At 44.2% G+C, this 21654-nt stretch overlaps 1 protein-coding gene across 1 annotated transcript in view; it reads left to right on the top strand.

Moving 5' to 3' along the window:
* Positions 1-8045: 8045 nt before the first annotated feature.
* KCNH5 (potassium voltage-gated channel subfamily H member 5) overlaps positions 8046-21654 on the top strand; it is a gene marked incomplete at its 3' end in the record, with an annotated part of 151145 nt that continues 137536 nt past the window's right edge. Inside the window, exons 1-2 of the mRNA XM_084270540.1 lie at positions 8046-8133; positions 19696-19819. Coding sequence (XP_084126666.1) covers positions 8061-8133; positions 19696-19819 — 197 coding nt within the window. The 5' untranslated portion in view covers positions 8046-8060. The remainder of the gene's footprint in view (positions 8134-19695; positions 19820-21654) is intronic.

Here is a 21654-nt window from a genome sequence, read left to right on the forward strand (position 1 = left end):
TTTGCCTGGTTTTAGCTCCAACTGAACCATGTAGGTAATGCAAGTTTTAACAAGTATGTTTAAACTCAAAATGTAGCCCCCTGCTGAGTTGCAATAACAATTTATAAAAATACCCAATATTTAAAAAAAACCTTAGCTGAGCTAAGCCATGGTGTAACTAATTTCCTCCTCAAAGACATCTTTTATAAATAAGCATATATAAATAGGTTTAAAATTTAAAACCCCCTTGTTCTTAACTGCATCACTGTTACTGCAACATTTTACCCAAAACACATAAAAAGCTCAGCTTAGATTGCCTACATTAGAAGCAAATGCTGTATTTAAAGCATTGTTCCGTGTTAGGCTTTTCAAGTACATAATTTTCAGGACAATTTAATGTCATCTACTTATGTCAATGCTTCAGCTGCCAAAAAGTCTTGAGATTTTTCTAGTGTGCATTTTTCTTGATGCACAGTCCTCAGGCTCTCAGAGGACCGTTGCTCTACAACAGCAAAATGTGGTGAACACAGGGGACTTCTAGTGTTGGAGTTTTCTATTGTGATCTCCTTATTCAGAAGAAAATCCATAACCCAACATAGTTCTGACAAAGAGGAGGGTCCAGAAGAGGTGTCATATGTGGGAATAACTTGTAACATCTCTGGGAAGGAAAATGAAGTAATGGTCTATCTCAGACTGTCCTGCCTGCCACAGCCTTTGCCAAGAGCATCACTGATGGCTGGTTGGTTTGTCCTCCTTCCTGCCAATGCAGCTTTTCCTGGATGCCTTCCATATGTGCTTGCTACCCAGGGTGGAAGGAAAAAAGATTCAACAAAAACCCCACAAAAAACCCACCAACAAAAAAACCCCTCCTGAAGTCATGGGATTAGAGACTCTCAGCCTTTATGTCTTTAGCAAATCACAGCATCATGGACTGTGTTAGGCTGGAAGGGAACTTTAAAGGTCACCTTGCCCACCCCCCCGCCTGCAGTAAGCAGGGACACCTTTAACCAGATCAATCAGGGTGCTCAGAGCTTCATCAAGCCTGACCTTGAATGCTTCCAGGGATGGGGCCTCTCTGGGCCCTTTTCCAGTGTCTCACCACCCTCACAGTGGAAAATGTCTTTAACATCTAACCTAAACCTGCCCTGCTCTAGTTCAAAACCATTGCCCCTCATCCTATCACCCTACAAACACTCTCTCCCCAGCTTTCCTGTAGGTCCCTTTCAGGTACTGGGGTTTGGGAAGTCTCTCCAAAAGCCTAGAAGCATGGCCAGATCACAGCCTATGAAGCAATCCAGACTTTGAGTCTGAAGGAAGCCAGAACAACAGCTCTGCTGCAAAAATTAACTCCATCCTTCCAAAGGGTTCTTCCTTTCCTGCGGTGCCCTGTGTGTGGCCATGGCTGGAGAAGAGTGGGGGTTATTTTCAGCAATCCATTTTATAGTACCCCAGCTCCCCCCTGCTGGGACTGGGACCTGAGGGGGTATGATGAACAATGTCATGATGTTTGGTACTTAAAAGAGACAATTACCCACTGATAAAATACCCCTTTCTGCTGTTAGGACACCATTTATTTCTGAGCTCCCTGCCCCAACAGCCTCAAAAATGTATTGGTTGCCCAAAGACCCCAAAAGCACCACACCCTGGAGCCAAAACAAGTTTTTGTGCATTGTAAACTGGTCTCAGGAAAGACCTGTGAACCTCTACACTCCTTGCCTCTGTTACAAATTTCCTCAGAGCCTGCTGCCTATAAAGATGTTAGTCAAAAAGATAGTCAAAAAGTCTAAGAGAAACAAGAAGCTTCCATGAGGTGTTTTTAGCTGGTCCCTGCTTTCAAAACAAGCCACTTCTAAGATAAACTGTGGATTGATTTCTGTTCTGAATCTTTTTTTTTGGTGGGGATTCAGCCTTTGGCAGAAATAACTCAAAGAGTATGACTTTGAAGCATGGGAATACTCTGTAATCCCATCTTCACATGATTGTTATTTCAGGCATTACCTGTGTGGGGGTAGAAATATTTTCCTGTTAAAAAAAAAAAATAAAAAGCAAGAGAAGGAGGACATCAGTCTGTTTTCCTTGGCCTTTCTATAATTAATCTGGTGATTTATCTCTGTAAAGTCTGACAGTAAATTACTGATTCCCATCACCCTATTTCTCAGGAAGAAACCCTGGAAGGGAAAGTTGCCAAAGTCTCGTTAGAACCCCCAGTGATTAACCTCAGTGGTGATATTTGCTGTTTTTGTATGGGCACAATGCTTCCTCCCCTTATTCCACATACTCCTTTGACCTACTGAACACCAACTGTTTACACCACTAACTTCTGTGACTGTGGTCTACCCTCATCCCAACCTTTTCTTCTCCAGCAGCTGCAAGCTGGTTTTTAGGTTAACTGAGAGGACTCTTTCCTCCTCTCCTTTCCAAGCAGGAGTTAGAGATTCTCACCTCTTCTCTCCTGAAACTCTCAAAGACATGAAAAGTTTCACTCCTATCAACAAATGTTTCTCTGCCCATAAATGTGCCACTGCATCTGTAATGGTTTCCTTGCAGGGTTAGAAATATGAGCTCTGTACCCTTGAAAAGGAGGATTTTCTCTTCTTCCCAGGGAGAAAGCCCACAGGAGTCTTGGTCTGGACCTTGCAGCACCTGCCTGGTGCTGTGATAATGGACTTTGAAAGTTTTTATGTTGTTAAATTTGAGGTGTTATTTTAGGTCATTTCAGAAGCTTTAATGGCTCCCTGTGACTGCACAGCTGGACTGATAATAACTGAAGCACAGACTTTGCAGGTGAATGAATATGAAAAACAACGTTGATAAAATGATAATATTTTAGAGGCTTTTTTCCTCCAACTGTCAAATTTTGGCTTAAGAAAAGCCTGTGGGAAAGTAAAGTTGGGGTTTCTAAGTACTCCAAAGTGAGATGATGGCTATATGATGGTTGCCCTTGCATCTCTTCATTGCATCACAGTCTTCAGTTACATTCCCCACAACTTTTCACGTGTGTGTGTATCTACATCTCCCCCACTGGCGTCCAACTTCTGGGCACCTCTGTCCTGTAATCCTGATGTGCTCATTAGAGAAAATTAGAGGTATGAAGCAGTACAGCAAGGTCTATAAAAAGCTTCATGTTAAAAGCAAACAAAACCTGGAATGGTTCAGTCTGATACAGGGCTCCTCCATGAAGCCACACAAGTCACTTGAACCTCGTGTCTCCCAGTGCCCACGCTTCCTATTTTTTTCCATAGGCTCCCAGGAAACACACAGGTTTCAGTCTGGAGAAATGCTTTGCTCTCACAACTGTAACCAAAGTCACTGGAAACTGAATAAGTAATCTTCTACTGAAGTGAGACTCCTCTGCTGTAGGATCTTGAGTGTCTCAAGTTGGGCACTACAAATTACCGGATTATTTTGACCTTAATCTCACTCTGCCCTAGTTTCCTGTCTGATGCCTCTATGACAAGGTAAAATGCAGATGATGGTCATTGATGCCTTCAAAGCACCAGCAGATTAGTGATGAGAACCACGAAGAAATTAACTGTGCCATGCTTGAGTAGAGGTTGGCTGGTGTCCCAGGAATACAGCACAGGGCCATGCTGAATAAGAAGTATCAAGAGGAAAGACATAGCTGCTACTCATTCACTGAGCACCATCCTGAGTGCTTCCTAGGCTCATGATACACAGAAAACCTTAATTCTTCCTAATTCCTGTGTGCTCGACTTAACTATCCAACCCTTTCTGCTGCTGCCACACGTGAGTTCTGCAGCCCTTTACTTTGGACTGGCAGAGGGGCTAAGAGGCAGGAGATCCACAACCTCCAGGTCTACCTGTCCAGACTTACACAACAGAGAATGAAGAACTCTCATTGGTGACAAATGAGATACCAGTGAGTACGTTGGCTCTGATGTTTCATCGATATTTTCTATCACTTTATATACCAAAAGCAACAACTTTTGTCAAGTTTTTATTGGTTTCTTCTCTGTCAAACAGCTTTTTCAAATTTCTAATGGGGGAGGAAGCAAAAGATAAAATAATAGGAAGGAAACTGTAATTTATTCCCTCCCTCCACCTATTCTTTTTTTCTCCTAAGTATTCTTTCTTGATGTTATCAGCTGTTGCTATGAGCACAGCTATCTCTTCCTTTCTGAAGGCTACTGTCCAAATTAAATGAAGAAATGTTGTCACATGTATAAGCAAATCTGCTGGCATCCCCTCAGTAACTTTCAAACTCAGATTTCACATACAATGTGAAGGGACAGTGGGCTCAAAGATGCTTGTTTCCTCCAGATTTCTGACGAGTCCTACACACAATTCTTGGAGCCAGTAAAAGAAAATTGACCTTAAAGTCCTCCCTGCTGAGGAGAACACTGCAATGTGAGTTCACCTTTTGTCCCACTCCAGTTTCTGACAACAGGTGTACTTTAACCATGGAAAAAGATTTAAAGGACCTCATGCCTCATTAGATACCAGAAAAATCTTTTTTATTGCATTATTCTGTGCAGATTCTCTGGGCTTTGAGGAGGAAACTCTACCTGTTTTACCTGCAGCTAGCATGCTCTAAACATCTCCCTTGGGTATGTGTTCCCACTTGAGCTCTTGTGTCTGCAGTTCACCTGTAAGTCATGAGACAAGAATCCCCTGGAAAACAAACTTTGCTAGTTTGAGGGTCCGTAGGCTGACTCACACTAAATCAATGCTTGTGGTCATCTTGATTATGAGTTTTAGAATGGGAAGTCTTCTGTCAGCACCTGGGTTATAAAACAGCTCTGAGCCTTGCCAGCAGTATCCCATCACTCAGTTTTGCTCACAATACTTTTAGACCCACGTGGGTGGGTCCCATTGGGTGTCTGTAGCCATCCCAGGGAACCCGACTTACCTTATATACAAACATTGAAGGCCAAGGCAGTGATGTGAATCAGACCAGCAGCTCACATTTTAATGACTCAGGCCATTGGGGTGGATCAGTTCCTGACCTGTTTATGCTAGCCTATGCCTCCCTCCTTTTATAGGAGCCCCCTGAGTCCCAGGTGATGATTCTTCAATTCTTAAATTCACAGAGGATGCATTTAAAGCCCTGTGCTGTGGATAAGAACCAGTTCTGAGATGTTTAATAGTCCCTGAAGTAAAATAATATTCTTCTGGAGGCTTAGATTCAAAGGGTCAGCTCTTCATCAGATGGAGCTGGATTTGGTAGCATGTGCTGTGTCCACTTGCTGGGGGAGTTGATGTTTGCCCTCTGCTTGGTGGATGTGCAGCACTGTGCTGCTTGTAGAAATACAAGAGGTGAAACACCCTGAGAAGGTGTTTCAAATTTCTGAAGAAAAGCAATAATGAAGCAAAGAGGGAGGAATCATCTCTTTTGCCTTGGTAAAACAATGTGCTCATTCCCTTTTAGCTTCTTCCCTTTTGGGAAAGGTAAGCTAGTTTCTTTGCTTAAAAAATATAATGTTTGAAAGCTGGGAAGAATAAAGGACTAGGAATCCTCTGTTATCCCATCAGGAATGTCACTACATTTAGCTTAGATGTTTTTAAAAAATGGTTTAAGAACTAATTCCCTAAAATTCAAACTGTATTGACTTACCTATTCTGGGATTAAAAAAGAAAAAAGAAAGAAAGAAAAGGCATTTTAAACCACAGTGGATTTTTTGCTGCATTTTAGAACAGCTGGTTGAGGCTGGGACATTTTTGGTTTGGAAAGAAACTGCTTAGCTGCTTTTTTCTCACTTACTCTGACCTCAAACCTTTCCAAGAGCTTCCTGTGTCGTGGCTTGATGCTGTTTCCAAGCACAATTTGAAGATGTCCAAAAGAAGACAAGTCTCTCTGCAGTTCCCACTTTGCTTTCTTTATCAGACTCTTCTTTTCAAGGTTATCTTTAGCCTCATCCAGCATTTTAGGAAAAAAATGAGGTGTCCTCTGGAGATTCTTGCTACATCAATGTAAAGTGCTTGTCAGGAGGCAAGCATCCCACCACGTCCTGCCCTTTCTAACACACCAGAGACCCGTGACATTTAGAGACATGTTTTTGGAGCTTATCCCTCTCTGTAACCTATTGTTTAATTAGTGCCACTGGAAATATAGCAGCAAGGCTTAATAGTGAGATCTGAACTTGAGGAGAGGAAGCAGGGAGGATGGAGTGACTCCTGGATGTGACTGCCACACACTGATGGAGAAGTTTAATAGAAAGAGTAAAACAAGAAGGGATTTGGTGACATTACAACCCCGCCTGGATGTGTTCCTGTGTGATTTAGTCTGGGTGATCCTGCTCTAGTGGGGGGGATGGACTAGATGATCTTTTGAGGTCCCTTCCAACTCCTAAGGTTCTGTGATCCAAAAATTGTGTGTGTATGTGTTAAGTATGCTAATCCAGGTTTCAAAACAAAGATGGAAAATGAGTAGAAGAATGTGAATTAGGTGGAACAGACAGAATTGGGGAGCACAGATATTTTTATATGGCTACTGCTCACTTGAAAGAAATGAAGGTGTCGATAGTCAAATTTCCCTGTGCTGGGGACAGAGCTCAGCAGGAGCATCTTTTAAACCACCCCACTCTAAGGAAAGCCCTGGAGATTCCAGAAGTGGAGATGGGGGCTGAGTATTTGACATGTAGGGCCTGGGTCACCTCTCAAGCCAGTTTTCTAACATCATTTGCAAGCTGATGGTAAAGGAGCAGCTCCCGATTTGTATTTGCTGAACCGAAAGCAGAATCAGAGCTTTTCCTTTCAGCAGAGCCTGCTGTCAGCGACACAAGTCTTGGCACCCAGGTTGGAAAAGCTGTTCCAACAGCTCCCGGTGGGGCAGAGCTTGTGAACATCGCTTAACTTTAAGCAGAGGAGTTCAGGTGACCTGAGAGTGACTTGTTGGACTGAGACCCCTACACAGACAGGAGGAGGTGCTGAAAACAGGCTGAAAAAAAGAGAGTATATTTTTTTTTTCCACAGAGGAACGATGTCCCCTGGGAGAAGCTCTGCTCCCGGTGCCAGCACGGCAGGAGCATGTAGCGCACCGGGATGCGCTCTGCAGGGACCGCTCCTGCCCCGGCAGCGATCGCCTCTGCGATCAGCTATTTTCCCATCTCTGTTTTCGTTCTACGATGCTTTCTAAGCCCGCAGCTGCACGCAGGATTAAGCAGAGGCAGGAGGAGAAATTCCTTCCAGGATTTTATTGTCTGTACCTTTAAAAGACACTGTCCGGGTAATGTAAAGGCTGGAGGGAGAAAAGCGTCTGGGTCAAGAGTAGGGAAGAGTTTACACAGAAATCGGCGTGTGGTGCCTCCCTGCACTGACTCATCCGCTCCTGCGGGGCCCCGGCTCAGGAGCAACGCGGTAGAGCTGGGTCCCTGAACAAAAGGGGTGGGCAAGAGGGCTCCAGCCCCAGTCTGTCTCCTGTTGCCTCCCCGTCACAGCTGCTCTCACTGGGAGGGGGAAGAATCCTCCCAAAAAATGAATAAAACCAAAAAGGTTGATGGCCTCAGGCAGGGCTGGCGTTTAACACCTTACCTCGCGCCTCACGGTTATCGTTTGCGGGCAAAACGCAGCCGCTTGATACCGCATCTCAGACTCTGCTTTCCCCACACCCAGCCGCCGAGAACGTGGGAACGCTGCCTTAGGCACCGCCGGGATGAACGCGCGGGGCTCAGGGGTTCTTTGGGCTTGTTTCGCTCCGGGGCACCGAGCAAAACTTCGAAGGGGTTTCCCCAGCCCAACTCGGGCACAGCCAGGGGATGATGCTCGGCGGGGCACGGCACCGCCCGCGCCTCCCCGCAGGGTTCCGTTCCGTTCCCTTCCGCGCCGCTCCGCCCTCCCGCACCCCCCCCTCCCCCGTCCCGGGGCGGCCCGGCTCCGCGGCGGGGCGGGCGCGCAGGCGCAGGGGGGGCGGGCGGCGGCGCTCGGCGGCGCCGTGCGCGGCGCGGCCCCAGTCCGCGCTGCAGCCGCCGCGGGGGCGCCACTACCATGAGCGGCCGCGGCCGCCCCTGCGCGACTCACGGGCACCGGGCGCACCAGCCGCCGCCGGCCCCCCCCCGTCGCCGCCGCCGCCGCCGCTGTCGCCGCTGCCGCGCACCCCCGGCCCCCGAGCCCGGCGCTGCAGGATGCCGGGGGGCAAGAGAGGGCTGGTGGCACCGCAGAACACCTTCTTGGAGAACATTGTCCGGCGCTCAAGCGGTGAGAGATCCCCTCCATCCATCCCTCTGCCCGTCCGTCCATCCATCCGTCTGTCCATCCATCCATCCGTCTATCCATCCGTCCATCCATCCGTCCGTCCATCCATCCATCCGTCCCCACGGCGGCTCCTCGCCGCGCCCGCTCCCACGCTGATGGGTCGCTGCCAAAGCGATGCCTTCAAGGAACGGGGTCTGCTGTGCCCCGCCGGGCTCCGCTGGCGCTTGCTCTCCGCGGTCCTTTCCCTGGCCCCCCTCGCTTCTTACATCGTTACCGGTGCTGTGAATTTGTAGGGTTTTTTGGTTTGTGAGCTACTTCTGAAAATCAGTAGTCCTTATTTCCAGTTCTACTGTCTTTTCCACTTGTCGGGTCTTGTCTTCCCTGCCACCCTCCCACCCCCCCCCCCCCCCCTTCTTCTTCTTGGGCTTGTGAATATTTTCATTCAGCGTTTAAAAGTATTTGAAATTCTGTAACACTTTTAAGTCTGTGGCAAAGATAACTGGGAAATAGGGTGAGAGAGTGACTGATTTGGATGATGGTAATCCTGTGGCTGAACAAATACGTAAAGAACTGTCTGCAGTTGCTCATCTACAGTTCCTCTGTTAGGGGAATATTTACAGTGCTGCCTCACAACCCCATGGCCATCAGGTTATTCCTTGCAGCTGCGGTTAATTTTACCCTTTCATCCCAGGCAAAGCCCTGGGCAAGAGTGCTGTATAGGGCTCCATTAGAGTTACGATGTGGTTGCAGACCATCTCTCTAGGTGTATTGATGTAGATGCTTGCTTTAGGCAAGTCTTGTGCTGGTTACATTCTTTTTTTACGTAGTTGTTTCACTGGTGCATAACTACTGACACGTAGGAGTGTTTGCACAAATTAAGTCAAGTAAGAGACCCTGACTTTTTATCTGCTAAAAGACATCTCCTTGGGCAGCCCGAAGTTCAGGGCGACCCTGCCATGCCAAAGCGCTGCTGTGCCTGTGTGTGTCTGGGTTTGTGAATGGGAAAGGTGGGCAAGGAAGAGCCCTGAGAAAAGTCACCACATGTATTATTAATCAAGACGCTAATATGATGTGAAATCTTGCTGAACAGTGTTCCCTTCTGCCTTCCTATGGCATTGATTCTGGATTTACCTCCTATTCACACGGACACGGTCTGGTGTGCTGGTTTGAAGTTGATTTTGGTGGCAGGTAGCAAATTAGTGATTCATTGACTTTCCCAGGAGAAGGATCAGGATGAGGACCAAGCATTTGTTTTAAAATGTTGTATGTTAAAATGAAAGCCTTATATTAAGCCATCAAGTGTTTTTTGGGGGGCTTCCTCCCTCTCATTGCCAGTGTCAGTTCTGCGGTCAGCAGCTGACTCCCCATCAAGCTCTGTAACTGCACAATCACTAAGATCTGGTTTCCCAGAGTAGTGTATTTATTAACCAGAATATTAAATGTGAGCTTAATTAATATGGGTTTATATAGCACTTTCCCTCTGACAATTTCAAAGCGCTGGGTGGAATTTAATTACACTTCACAGCTCCTTGTGGAAGGGGACACACAGAAGCTTTCCCAACCTGTTCCTTGAATTGTGGCGTAAACGAGGGCTCGGGGCATCACAGCTGTTTTCCCAAGGTCGTATGGCAAGTCAGCAGAGCTGGGATCATGGTTTGGGATTGCCATGCCTTTGTATCATGCTCTAATTAAATCACACGTCCTCGCTGGTGAAAAGCTTTGAGATGTCAAAAACTGGAAAAGCTCAGAAGGCTTTTTGAACATTGTATTTTAAAAGCATGTATCCCTCTCCAGTTTCTAACCTGGGCTTATTTGGGAACATAAATTATGTTGATCGGGTCATTCATTTGCTTTCTCTCTGCCACTGATGATGTTTAAGCTTGCTGCTACTGAGGCAAATCTGTCCGTTGGACAACAAAGCAAACAGTGGGTTGGAAATTTGTTTTTAACTCATGTAAGTGATCCATGTTGTGCCCTGAAACGTGATTTAGTTCTTCTTTTTGTCATCCAGGACATAACCTTATTTGTCCTTCATAGAAATAGTTATTCTCATTGGATTCAGCACTGTTTAATCTGAACTTAATGGTATCCAATAGAGCAAATCTGGTTCAAGTGTCTCCTTCCAGTGCTCAGTGGAAGGCAAGGACATGGTCTGCTGACTGTTAGCTGGGGGTTGTTTTTATGCTTGGATTCTGTTTCCAACAGATTTTTCATTGACAAGTTGAGGAAGGGGATGAAGCAAAGACTGATGTTTGTTTTTAAAAAATACATCTTCAGCATCTTCAAAAAAAGAAAGCCCCTCTGTTGCCTTTCCTGGTTAAAGAACACTTTATTTTGAGATTTCTCACGCTTTATGTAACCCGATTGCACTTCTTGACCATAAATCTTCTCTTAACAACTGGGAGAAGCTTTGTAGATAGAGGCAACATCTTCTATTAGGCAACAGGTACAGCTGGAAAAATTAGAGAGGTGTTTTGGTAGATCGTCTCTTCTCCAGGTGAAATAGAAGCAATGGTTTAAAAAAGAAATGTAGGTAGAGACAAATTACTCAGAGTTCCCAGAGATGGATCTGAATAACAAAATATATAGACAAAATTGCAGTAATTTTAAAATGTGGAAAGTCAGAACTGACACTGTGGGAACAGAGTGTGCAGCCTTAGTGTGGTGGCCAGGCGGGTGTTAAAAGCAATCATATACACACTTTTCAGCATCATTTAGCCATTTTCTGCTAAGGAATGCTTGAACTTTTCCTTTTCACCCCTGTTTTGGCTACAAATCAGGTTAAAATTGTGAGAGAAGTGCTCATTGTGTCAATCATAGGCAAAGCATCAAAGAGCCACACGGAAAAGGCTCTTCTGTCCTCCATATGGAGAGATGGGATATCTTGGCTGCCGTGCTGGACATTCTCCTCTCAGCCAACATCTGTGGGAAGGATGGGAATGACTGTGAAAGCAATGTGGGGGGTCCCACAGTGTCTGTCTGCCCAGGGAACCCCTCTTTCGAAGGCGACTTTATACCTCGGAGCTTGTGAAGTATTGTAGAGCAGCAACATACCACAGCAGTTCGTAGGTGCTTCCCAAGGCATTTGGTGGTGGACAGTAACCTCTCAGCTGCTTTGCAGGTTCTTTGCCCACACCACAGCTGAGCTCCACTCAAGGGGGGACAATGTCTGTGTGGAGAAGTTGGGTCTGTGGTTAGACCAACTGCTGCAGTTGGTAAAAAGGGACAAGCCCTCGGGACACGCTGGCCTATCTTCAGGCTAATCTCAGGGCACTCTCTGCAATCTTTCTTTCTTCCTCTTTCTTTTAAAGCACAGTGAAAATACATCCAGTAAAGGTCTTACTGAGGCTCATAAAGACTGATATGATCTCGCTACAGCCCTGGCTGTGCCCTGGGTCTTAAGAACACCAGGTATTTAGCTGAGCTGAAAGGAGAAGTGTTTTGTGAGAGCGCTGGGTTAAATCACATTAAGGTGACTACTGCCTTTGACTGCCATTAGTATTGAGGACTTTTAATAAGGGTCTTACTTAAGGTGATGTTCTCTCCTGAGATGTTCTCAGCGCTCTGTGCCCGTTATTACTAATAATATTGGTGCCATCTTCAGTGCATTCAGAGCTCCTGCTGACACTGACCTTGTCTCAGTGTCGTGGAGGTGCAACGGGAACAGAATTGGGCAAGTCTAGAGCAGGGCTGGGCTTTGTGGACCCGGCTGGCGTGTTGAGCCATGCACACAGGGGCAGAGAAATGTGTCTGTCTTTCCTGTTCATCTTCACTCTTCACATATTCTAGCAGTGTTAATAGCATAATTTGCTGTTATGGTGGAGGGTGATGTTGGGAAGAGGTTAACTCGGGGACTTTGTGGCAGTATGCAATAAAGAGTGCTAACAGTCTGGAAGTGGGGTTTAATTTAGTGATATAGATAAGACTATATATAGTCTTATCTATATTGTAAGAGTCATCATTATTGGTTTTTTGTTTCTGTTGCAGTAACTCTTAGAAGCTTTCTTGGGAAAATGGGGCTTTCAGGTCTTTCATGAATGTATTTTGACATTGGACTGAAATCTTGGCTCCATAAAGCTGACATGGGAATTCTACCCTGAGCTGTAATGAAGATTCCTTGCCTTTTGCAGCTTTGTGCCATGTTCCTGCAAATCAGCTCCTTTGGTCAGAGCTTTACGCCCTGCTGGGTCTTGTGACTTTGGTGGGTGAAGAGATGAGCCCTGTTTACAGGTGACTGTGCTGTTGAGGCAGGTTAAGCTGGAAGGGGGGGAAATGAATGCCACATCTGTAGTGCTAGCACACCTTTTTCATCTTTATTATGCTGATATTATAGACAAAATAAGTGTCTGTTGTCTCTCCTTACTAGCCCATACAGCATACCTGAAGTCTTACAAGCAGGGTAACAAAGCAGGGCGTGATACATACAGGTTCTTCTCCCCTGAAGGAAAACAAGCTGCTCTCTTGTCTGATCCAAACTGAGTTACATATGGTGCAGAAAGTTCTTTAATGTGAGTTGCTTCAGGTTTACAGGATATCTGTCATTGGAGATCCTCTAAAAAAACTTGGGACCACAGCAGTTCCCTACATCTCTGTATAAAGACACTAAATAATGGGGCAAGAGTTTCCATCCTCCAGTTCAATTGACTGTGGAGAAGTTACTGAAGGGAATGACCAAGGAGCTTATGTCACTGGGGCTTTCTTTGACACTTGAAGTCAGATTTCCATGACTGCAGGGGGTCTGCCGATCCGTACGTCAATGCAGAGCTGATTTGTACACCGAGAAGCATTACTAAATGACATTTGTGGGTAGATTTCAATTGCAAGTTCCCCGCTTTCCTTACTCAAGTTGTTTTGCTGAATAATGAACGATTAAGTGTATCTCACTGCCTCTGAAACTGGGGGACTTTTACTTTTGTAGAATTATTTTTAATAAATGTTTATTAAAGAAAAAAATGAAGGAAAATATTATCACAGCTCTATACCATCATATTAATTCAGAAACCTGGATAATGCCATATCTATCATCAGCTAGAGGAACAGCCAGATTCAGTCTGATCACCTGCTTTGTAGACTGTGGGTCTTCCCCTTTCTAGTATTTCTTTCTGTGCGTGTCGCTGGCGGTGGGATGGGGCTGTGGGATAGGGAGACCCTTCTCGTCTTCTGGGGGATGCTTGAGCGCTGCTGAGCAGCTGCCACAAGAGGTCACTGCAAGAGCTGCTGCGTTCCCAGGTTCCCGTTTCAGTCTGAGAGCTGAGAAAAATGAAATTATTGATTTTTTTAAATTTTTTTTTTAGAGTAAACATCCAGGGTTTTTTTAGGGTTTTTTTTTTTTATTGCTGTTGGAAGGAGTATACAGCCAGAGAGTAATGCCAGGAAGTTAAGTGAGCTGTGGAGATACATTTAATTAGCCTGTTTAACAGGGTACTGTTCAGTGGTTAAGCAGGATTTTAAGTTATTTTCCTGGACAGCCAAGGGAACAGTATTCTCTGGCTTGGTAAAATTAAGTGGTAGAAGATGATTTTGGAGGTAGCACTCTAATGACCTGCTTTTCAGAAAAAAAACCCCAACCAAACCTCCAATACTTGTTTAATTAGCACGGTGTCACTGGCTTTTTAAATGCCAAACCCTGGGTAACCCAGATAGCCAGGGCCCGATCCTGCACCCATGTGTGGCAGTGGGAGTGAGACTGACTGCTGTTCCCTTGGGACGCTGGCCTGCAGCAGCACCTCGGTGGAACGTGGGAGAGGCAGAAAATTCTCTGCCAAAACAGGTTTTCTGAGACACAGAGCTGCAGCCAGGACTAGGTTTGGGGTGAGTGTTTGCAAGAGGTTCCCCTGTGTCCGAACAGCTGCTAGCTGGGAATGTGAAGGAAGTCCTCTTGTATGTGTAAAGCTAGAAGTCTGATTGTTGGTTGCCTCCCAAGGGTGCCTGTGTGCCTTTAGGGAGAGCTACCATGTGCTCCAGCTTCAATTTAGTCTCACTACATCTTTGTCGTGTTTTACATCATTTTAATAAAGAACAGGTTCAATGGTGGCATTTAAAAGATAACCACAATAGGGGTGAATGGGTTTAACTCCAGGATAAATTAATGTGGGGGGAGGAGAACCTGCGACCAGAATTGTGTGACATGTCGTTTCACAGGGATCTCATAGGGATCTTCTCTTGTCCTTACACTCAAAACCCTTCCTGAGAGCGGTGAAGTTTCATAGAATCACAGAATTACAAGGTTGGAAAAGACCTTTAAGATCATCGAGTTCAACCATTCCTGTCCTTTACTAAGCAATATCTCTATGTACCTCATCTACCACATCCAGGGGTGGTGACTCAACCCCCTCCCTGGGCAGCTTGTTCCAGTTGTGCCCCAGTAAAGGCAGGGGACTGTGCTGTTTGCTGGCTTTCACATACAGAATCATTAAAGTGTTTTGGGTTTTTTTATAAGTTTTCAGGAGGTAAATTCCAGGCAGACTCTTAATCTTTCTTCTTGAGCCCACTTGCTAAATTGCTGAAAGCTGCTGTGTTCCCAACTAGGTGATTTACACATGGATTTAATACTTCAGCCAATACTGGATTATTTATGTTTTATTTCATTTGAGGAGCGCTGATTTAGGGCAGGAAACAGACCATTTTAGCATTTCAGGATGGTGGCATCTTGCTCTGGGTTTAGCCCTCTTTGCATTTTCATAATGTGAGTGTTAAATAAAAACAACAGTGGTACAGAAAGGTGACGTAAGGAGTTAGTCCTTTGAGAGATTTTGGGTTTTTTTTTTCCAGGCAAGCAACGCTTAATGTGCTGGATAAATTGGATGACACTGATGTTTTGCATGCTGTAAACACACCGGGGAAATAATAGCTTTGTTAGAAAACAGCAATGTGGTTTGATGTTAAGGAGTACAAAGTGCTGGTGGAGGTTGCAAGCACAGTGGTTTGTCTGCAGCTGACTCCAGAGCTGGAGGGATGTTGTTGCCTGCTGAGGCTGATTTCAGAGGGCAGTGCCCTCTCATAGGGTTTAGGATTTGCTCTTGTGTTCTGTGGGGATGCAGAACGTGTTGAGCATGTGGTTGGGGTCACTGTATATGACACCAGTAGAAATATGTGTTATGAGGGCCAAGCCTTGCTCAGGAGAGCTAAAAGAAAATAAAAATTGTGAAGATTTTTAGCACCTCCCTCCCTAACACACACACACAGAGGGGCCCCGTGAGTTTTCCAAGATGGTCTAAACAGGACAACAGTGATATGCTGGCCCTGTGAGAGCCAGCTGATGGCAGTTTAGCTGGTCTGGGGCTTTTATAAGACAGTGCTAGCCAAAAAGGCAAATTCCAGGCGTTTCCCTGAGCCTGTCAGGTCCGTGCTGCACTTGCTCTGCAGCGAGGGTGGTAATTCTGAAGGACAGGTCTGTGTGAAGATGCTTGAAGTTTAATCCTGGATGGAAGCACTGCTTCTTTTTCTTATTATAATCATTACTATAACTTGTGTTCTGCTACTGCTTCATTTTTTAAAACAACATCTTTTCAGTGTGAAACTGTCTTTTGTGGAAAGATGAGCTGCCTGTTTTCTTGGGATGGTATGTGATTCCAGAATAGTGATTTAAACAATTTTGCTTACAAGTGGTACCCAAGCATTCTTCAGAAAAAAAAAAAAAAGATGATTAGAGACAACGTTTCTCACTTGGCTAAGCACATCTCCAGCAATGATTAGCTGTTCTGGCTCTCCTGTGATTACGTAACATGAATTTTACACTGCTTTGGGCATTTTGTTGGTTAAAAAAAAAATTGCTTGCACACTGTGGTCTGTCTTCTTTTTTTTTTTTTCTTTTTTGAAACAAAACAAGGCTCAGTGCTGTGCTGAGTGTTAGCTACTGCAAGATAGAGTAAGATTAAAGGTTTGCTGCTGTACAGCATAGGCTGCCATTACATAAAAAAGCCTTTTTACAAATCAGAAGTGCAGCAAAGTAAATACAGTGCCTGTAACAATTGTTTTCCTCAATTGTGTTTTCCAACCTGAAATTTTGCTAACTGTATGCCTCTACTATCCCAATAGCTTGCCATCAAAATTAAACCTTGTGAACAGGAGAGTTATATTAACTAATAAAAAGCCTGCTGACTTCCCAAGAAGAATCTAGCAACTCTGAGACAGGCGAGTCTGCCGACTGAGCTCTGCTTCCCTGCTCTCTTACAGAGATGCTGGTGTTCAGATGTATCTAGTCAAAGAATTTATACAACTTACAGATTTGTAATTTGGGCTCTCTACAATATATCAGAAGGGTGGATGTGTAGAGATGATGACTGGTAGAGGCAATGACATCAATGCAAGCTTAGAAATAATAAAAATTGGCTTTTATCTCCAAGGAAATGGGAAGTGGAAATGCATTTCAGTGGATCAGAGAAATCCAAGGCAGGATGAATCCAGTCATCATGCAAGTTCTGAATTTTGCTGTGTGCAGAGAGTGTGTGAGAGTGTTTTCAGAGTGTGTGATACTACTACATGGTAACCTGGATCACAGTTGCATAAGGTTTCATATGCTGGATCAGACCATTGATCTGTCAGATTTACTGCCCTGCTATCAGCAATGGCCAGCATCTGATGGACCAGGGTACAAGTTCCCAGCCTCTGTAGTAAAGTACTTGTGAGGATGGGTGCTGCTGTGCATGGAGAGAGAAAACTTTCCTGTCCAGGCTGCAACACAGATGATGTGATATAAATAATATAAGAAATATATATAAATAATATAATAAAGCATTCTCTTCTCCAGCTACACAAAACTCATAGAAACCCAAATGTTGTGTTCTCTACTAAGGAGTCTCAGTTAATAACCAAGGTTAGGGTCCAAAACCTGTTAGAGAATCTAGGAATCACAGCAGAGGACTCAATGCAAAAACTCCTCCCATGTTCTTTTGCACTCTGTAATTTTAAGAAATTAGGGCCAAAAAAGAAAAAGAGGTTCTCTCAAAGGGTTCTGTCATCCAGTACACAGTTGGGGTGTTTACATCTGGGTGTGGACTGAGTAATGTAAAGCTAAATCTGCCTGGAATTTTGATCTGGAGAAACTGTAAAAATAGGCAAGAATTACTGTGTGTCTTGGTTGAAGAAAATGATTCCCCATAAAATGTAGGGAAGGCACAGAGTCCTGCAGATGCTGAGACTTGGGTAACCAATAAAAGCCCAGCATCAAATGCTGATTCGTTCTTCCTTAAATCTTCTCAAGCCGCTCACTGAGCGTCACTATTAATGAAACATGGGTTCCTGTGGCTTCGTGCCCGCAGTGAGATTCATTGGGCTCTAACAAGATGCAAACATTGATTCAAGACTTTTCTTTAGTTGGAATACAACACACACGTACATATTATAATGCTGGGCATGGATAAGCTGTATTTGCTTAGGAGACAAGAGTAAAAAATAAGTTAATTAAGTAAAGGAAAATTCCTAGAGACACCCTTCCCCCTCCATATTCTAATATCTGGTCAAGTTTCTAGTACATGTGCTATTTATCAGATATAACTTTACAAATACTAATATCTGCAAAGATACTTGTGATGCTATTATTTTTCTAGTTTTACAGGTTAAAGAGGTTAAGAACTGCTTATGCTCCCATCTTCTCCAGTTCTTTGGGTACGGTACTGGTAGGGTGGTCACAGGGAGTGGGGTGAGTGGGATGGAGCTGATGGGTTTAGGGTGGTGTCTCCCCTTTTCCAAACTGGAGATGATGTGAGGTGTTGGGAGGACACCAGTGCAACGGGATGAGCTTCAGCGAACCCTTCAGTTTCCAGGGGGTTAGGATGTCCCTGTGCTGTGCTGTGCTGAGTATCCAATGCAGACAGTGTTGGGGAAAGCCAAGAACATTTTATTAATGCTCAGGCTTTACTCTGTTTCCCACTTCATGCAGTGAGGGCATCTCCCTTTGGGTAGGAAAGCAGATTTTTCAAGTTAGCATTTAGGCTAATAATAATATTTGTGATGGATTTAGAGAAATTTTTGAGCTTAGAAGTGTTAGATTTCACAAAATCCAAACTTTTATTTGTCACATGGGTTGGCTTTTAAATATTTTTTAACAGAAAATCCAATAATCTTCAGATTATTTTTCCAAATTCATGTCTACAAAGAAAAAAGAATGGAAGAGTCTTTTTTTTAGTACACTTTCCTTGTTCAACAGAATAATGTTTGCATAATGTACGATCCAGACACAGTTATAAATTCCTTGAGAAGGGCATGTGTAGCTTATGCAAACCCAAGTGTCACTTTCATGTGAAAATAAATGCGTGCACCTGAATATATGTCTGTAAGTAATTGGCATAACCATTCTTCAGCTATTATGAGGAAAAAATTGTAAAAATCTCCTGAATTTTTTTTTGTTACCCACAAGAACTGCTGGAAGGAACATTGCCTATCATTTCTATACAGCAATGATTGCTAATAGTTATATTTTAATAGCTTTTTAGCATCAGTGAATGTGAGCAGTTAGTTCCATAGCTGCAGTCAAAATGAAATTGAAAATTAACAGTAAAAATAAAGAAAACTCTGAAGATAATCAGACAACGATTTGAGAGCCTCTGCTATGGGAGAACGTTATTTCTAAAACAAAATTAGGAATGTTTACCATACCGATGAGCCTAAAATCTCACGACGTTGTGTTTAATCAAAATGGGTATTTCCTTCTTCAGAAACACCTTGCTAAAAGCAGAGATGGGAGAATCTTTCCAAACTAGTGAATAAAAGTGTTTTAGGACTGACTGATAACGTGTTGGTGCCAGTCCGTGCGTGTAAACTGGAGGCACTGACTGAAAGAACAGATGAGCGAAGCGGTATTTAAACCTGAGTTCAGCCTCCTAGAAATGCCCATATTTTGTATTTACTGCAATGGAAGCATTATGGATGAACCAGACCCACCTATTTGTATTTTTAATAGGCTGCCGCAGATATTCAATACCCATTCTCTGTTGCTTCAGCGTGTAAGTCCCTCTGGCACTCGGCAGTTCCCCCTGCTGAATTCTGTGTGGATCACTTAATATCCTCACTCCCAGGTGTGATGTGGATCATCGTGTACCAGGAGATGTGGTGGGCACATCTCGTCCCTCCCCAGCAACTCCTGACACTCTGTCCCTCATCCCAGGGATGTTGGCTGTGTCCTGCAAAACAGATTGGGACCTGCCAGGAGGAGAAATTTACTTGTCTTAAGCAAGAGAGTTGTCATCAGCCTGGGCACATATACAATTCAGTGATTAAAACTCAGCTTGCAAGTTAATTTAAGGGTGATTTCAAGATACATATAAAATGAAAATCAAACATAATACCTTGCCCAGATACTGTGAATAAATGATTCCTTTCTAAATTCTTAGAACACTGGTTCTTATATCAGTATTTTGGGGTGCAAGAAGCTACTAACATTACTAGGACTTACTTTGTTCCGTCACAGCTTCTTTTCTAATGCACATTTTGATTTCAGTTCCCTCTGAAATTTCACAGTAGAAGTTACTGTCGTGAATAACTCTCCATCTGCTATGTAACACACACAGGATTTAAATATACTTTGCCACTGACAGCAGCCCTTCCTCTCTTTTTTTCTCTTTTCAGAATCCAGTTTTCTGTTGGGAAATGCCCAGATTGTGGACTGGCCTGTAGTTTATAGTAATGACGGTTTTTGTAAACTCTCTGGATATCATCGAGCTGACGTCATGCAGAAGAGTAGCACTTGCAGGTATGGTGACTGTCTGTTCATTGTTACTCAGTGCACTTAAAAAATATACTCTGCTGGGAAGGACAGTAAGGATGGATGTAAGAAAAACATTGCTTTGCAGAAATTTAAGTATTGAAACAGGATTTAAATGAATGAAACCAGCAAGTGATCCAGGCCGTGGTAAAAGCACTTTGAAATATATTCTGGCAAATATCAGTGTGAATGTTCTCCACCTAATGATTCAATAAAGAAAGTGGGGTTTTAGCTAATATATTTCAGTTGGGGTTTTTTTACTAGCCTTTTGTTAATTCCTGTTGTCGTGCCAGGAAGTGATGGGCTGTTCTGTAGCCCAAGTTGGTCCGTGTTATTACACACACACAGAGCACAGTAATGTGCAAAATGCGTCCTTGTTCCCAGGACAGTGATTAAGCTGATGATATATTTACTCTAAGCATTGCAGCTTTATGGCTTTTTCCTTTTGTTGGTGGTCTTTCAGGAACGGGCAGCTGTGAGTTATGGTTAGACATGCATCTGCATCTTGTCTGCTGCATCCTTTAAAAGGAGATGCTTTGGGGAAAGACTAAATCCCTAATGCGTGTGCATGTGCGTGTGTGCATCAGCAAAGTAGACGAGGAGCAGAGGCAGAATAGAGGGTCAGGTCCCTAGATCTGCTGGCCACGCTCCTCTTAATGCACTCCAGGATACCCAGGCTGCCTTGGCCACAAGGGCACACTGCTGGCTCATGGATAACTCATTGTCCACCAGGACTCACAGGTCCTTATCCTTTTCTGCTGGGTAGTCTGGCGAGTATTCCCTATATCCTCTTTCTGTCTGTCCCACCCCATACCCTACCTACACTGAGGCTGCTCATGTGTCACCATTGTCTTTGATCTGAGGTCATTTTGGCAGATACTACTCAAAGGGAGGGGCAGATAAACTGAAGGCACTAGAGATCTGAGGAATTTTTGTTGCAGCTTGGGTGATGAGTAGTCCTGTGATGAGCTTGTAATCCCTTTTATTTTGCCCATTTCTCATCTTTTAATCAGCAACAATGTGCCCATTGCCAGGAAAATCACCTATAAATGCCTCAGGACAAGGACCACTGTCTCTCATTTCATGGGCACTATATAAAACACAGTGTGCATAGAGGTCAGGCTCTGTGAATGTTCTGTGATGTGTGCTCGCTCTTTTCTAGGTGCAAATGGCACCCAAATTTGGCTGATATAAAGAACCATTGGCATAAGTGAGTGCGCGATTTTTAGGTGGAAGAACTTCTGTGCTGGTGAAGCTTTGCTGTACCAAATGAAAATGAGCTGTCAGTCCAGGGGCATCTGCAACTGTGACACGTTTAACCTTCAATTAACTATGCACAAGCCCCTGCCTGGAGGTGTGCTCAGATCAGCCAGCATGCAGGAAAACCTCTTTTTTTCATGCCTATTTGCCCACAGTCATGACAAAGTATGTCTTCATGAATATGTTGAAAGAATTAACAGTTACAAAGCATTAAAACCCAGTTTAATGTCACAGCAATATCAGTGTTTTCTAATAGTGTTGCTTATCAGTTAAGTGCCATTTTCTCATCAAGCCTTTGGAAGAGCAGTGGATGGTTAGTAGACCTACTCTGGCATTTTACACCTGGCTTTTCTCTGCTTGCCCTCCCTTGCACCTGAGAGCCCTGTGCTGGGCTGGGAGTAGCTGTTTGCTGGTTTTGTTTTCAAAGAGGAAGCCTGTTCTGGGGCCCTGCTTGTGTGTTGCCTTCTGGCTGTACAGGGGGATGGAATTGGATCTCCCTGCTGAAGTGGTTGTTTACAGGTAGCATCTCCACCGAAACACTTGCAGTGCTCCAGTCAGCATCT

Source organism: Gallinula chloropus (assembly GCF_964237585.1).
Source record: "Gallinula chloropus genome assembly, chromosome: 14".
In the NCBI taxonomy this organism is placed as follows: domain Eukaryota; kingdom Metazoa; phylum Chordata; class Aves; order Gruiformes; family Rallidae; genus Gallinula; species Gallinula chloropus.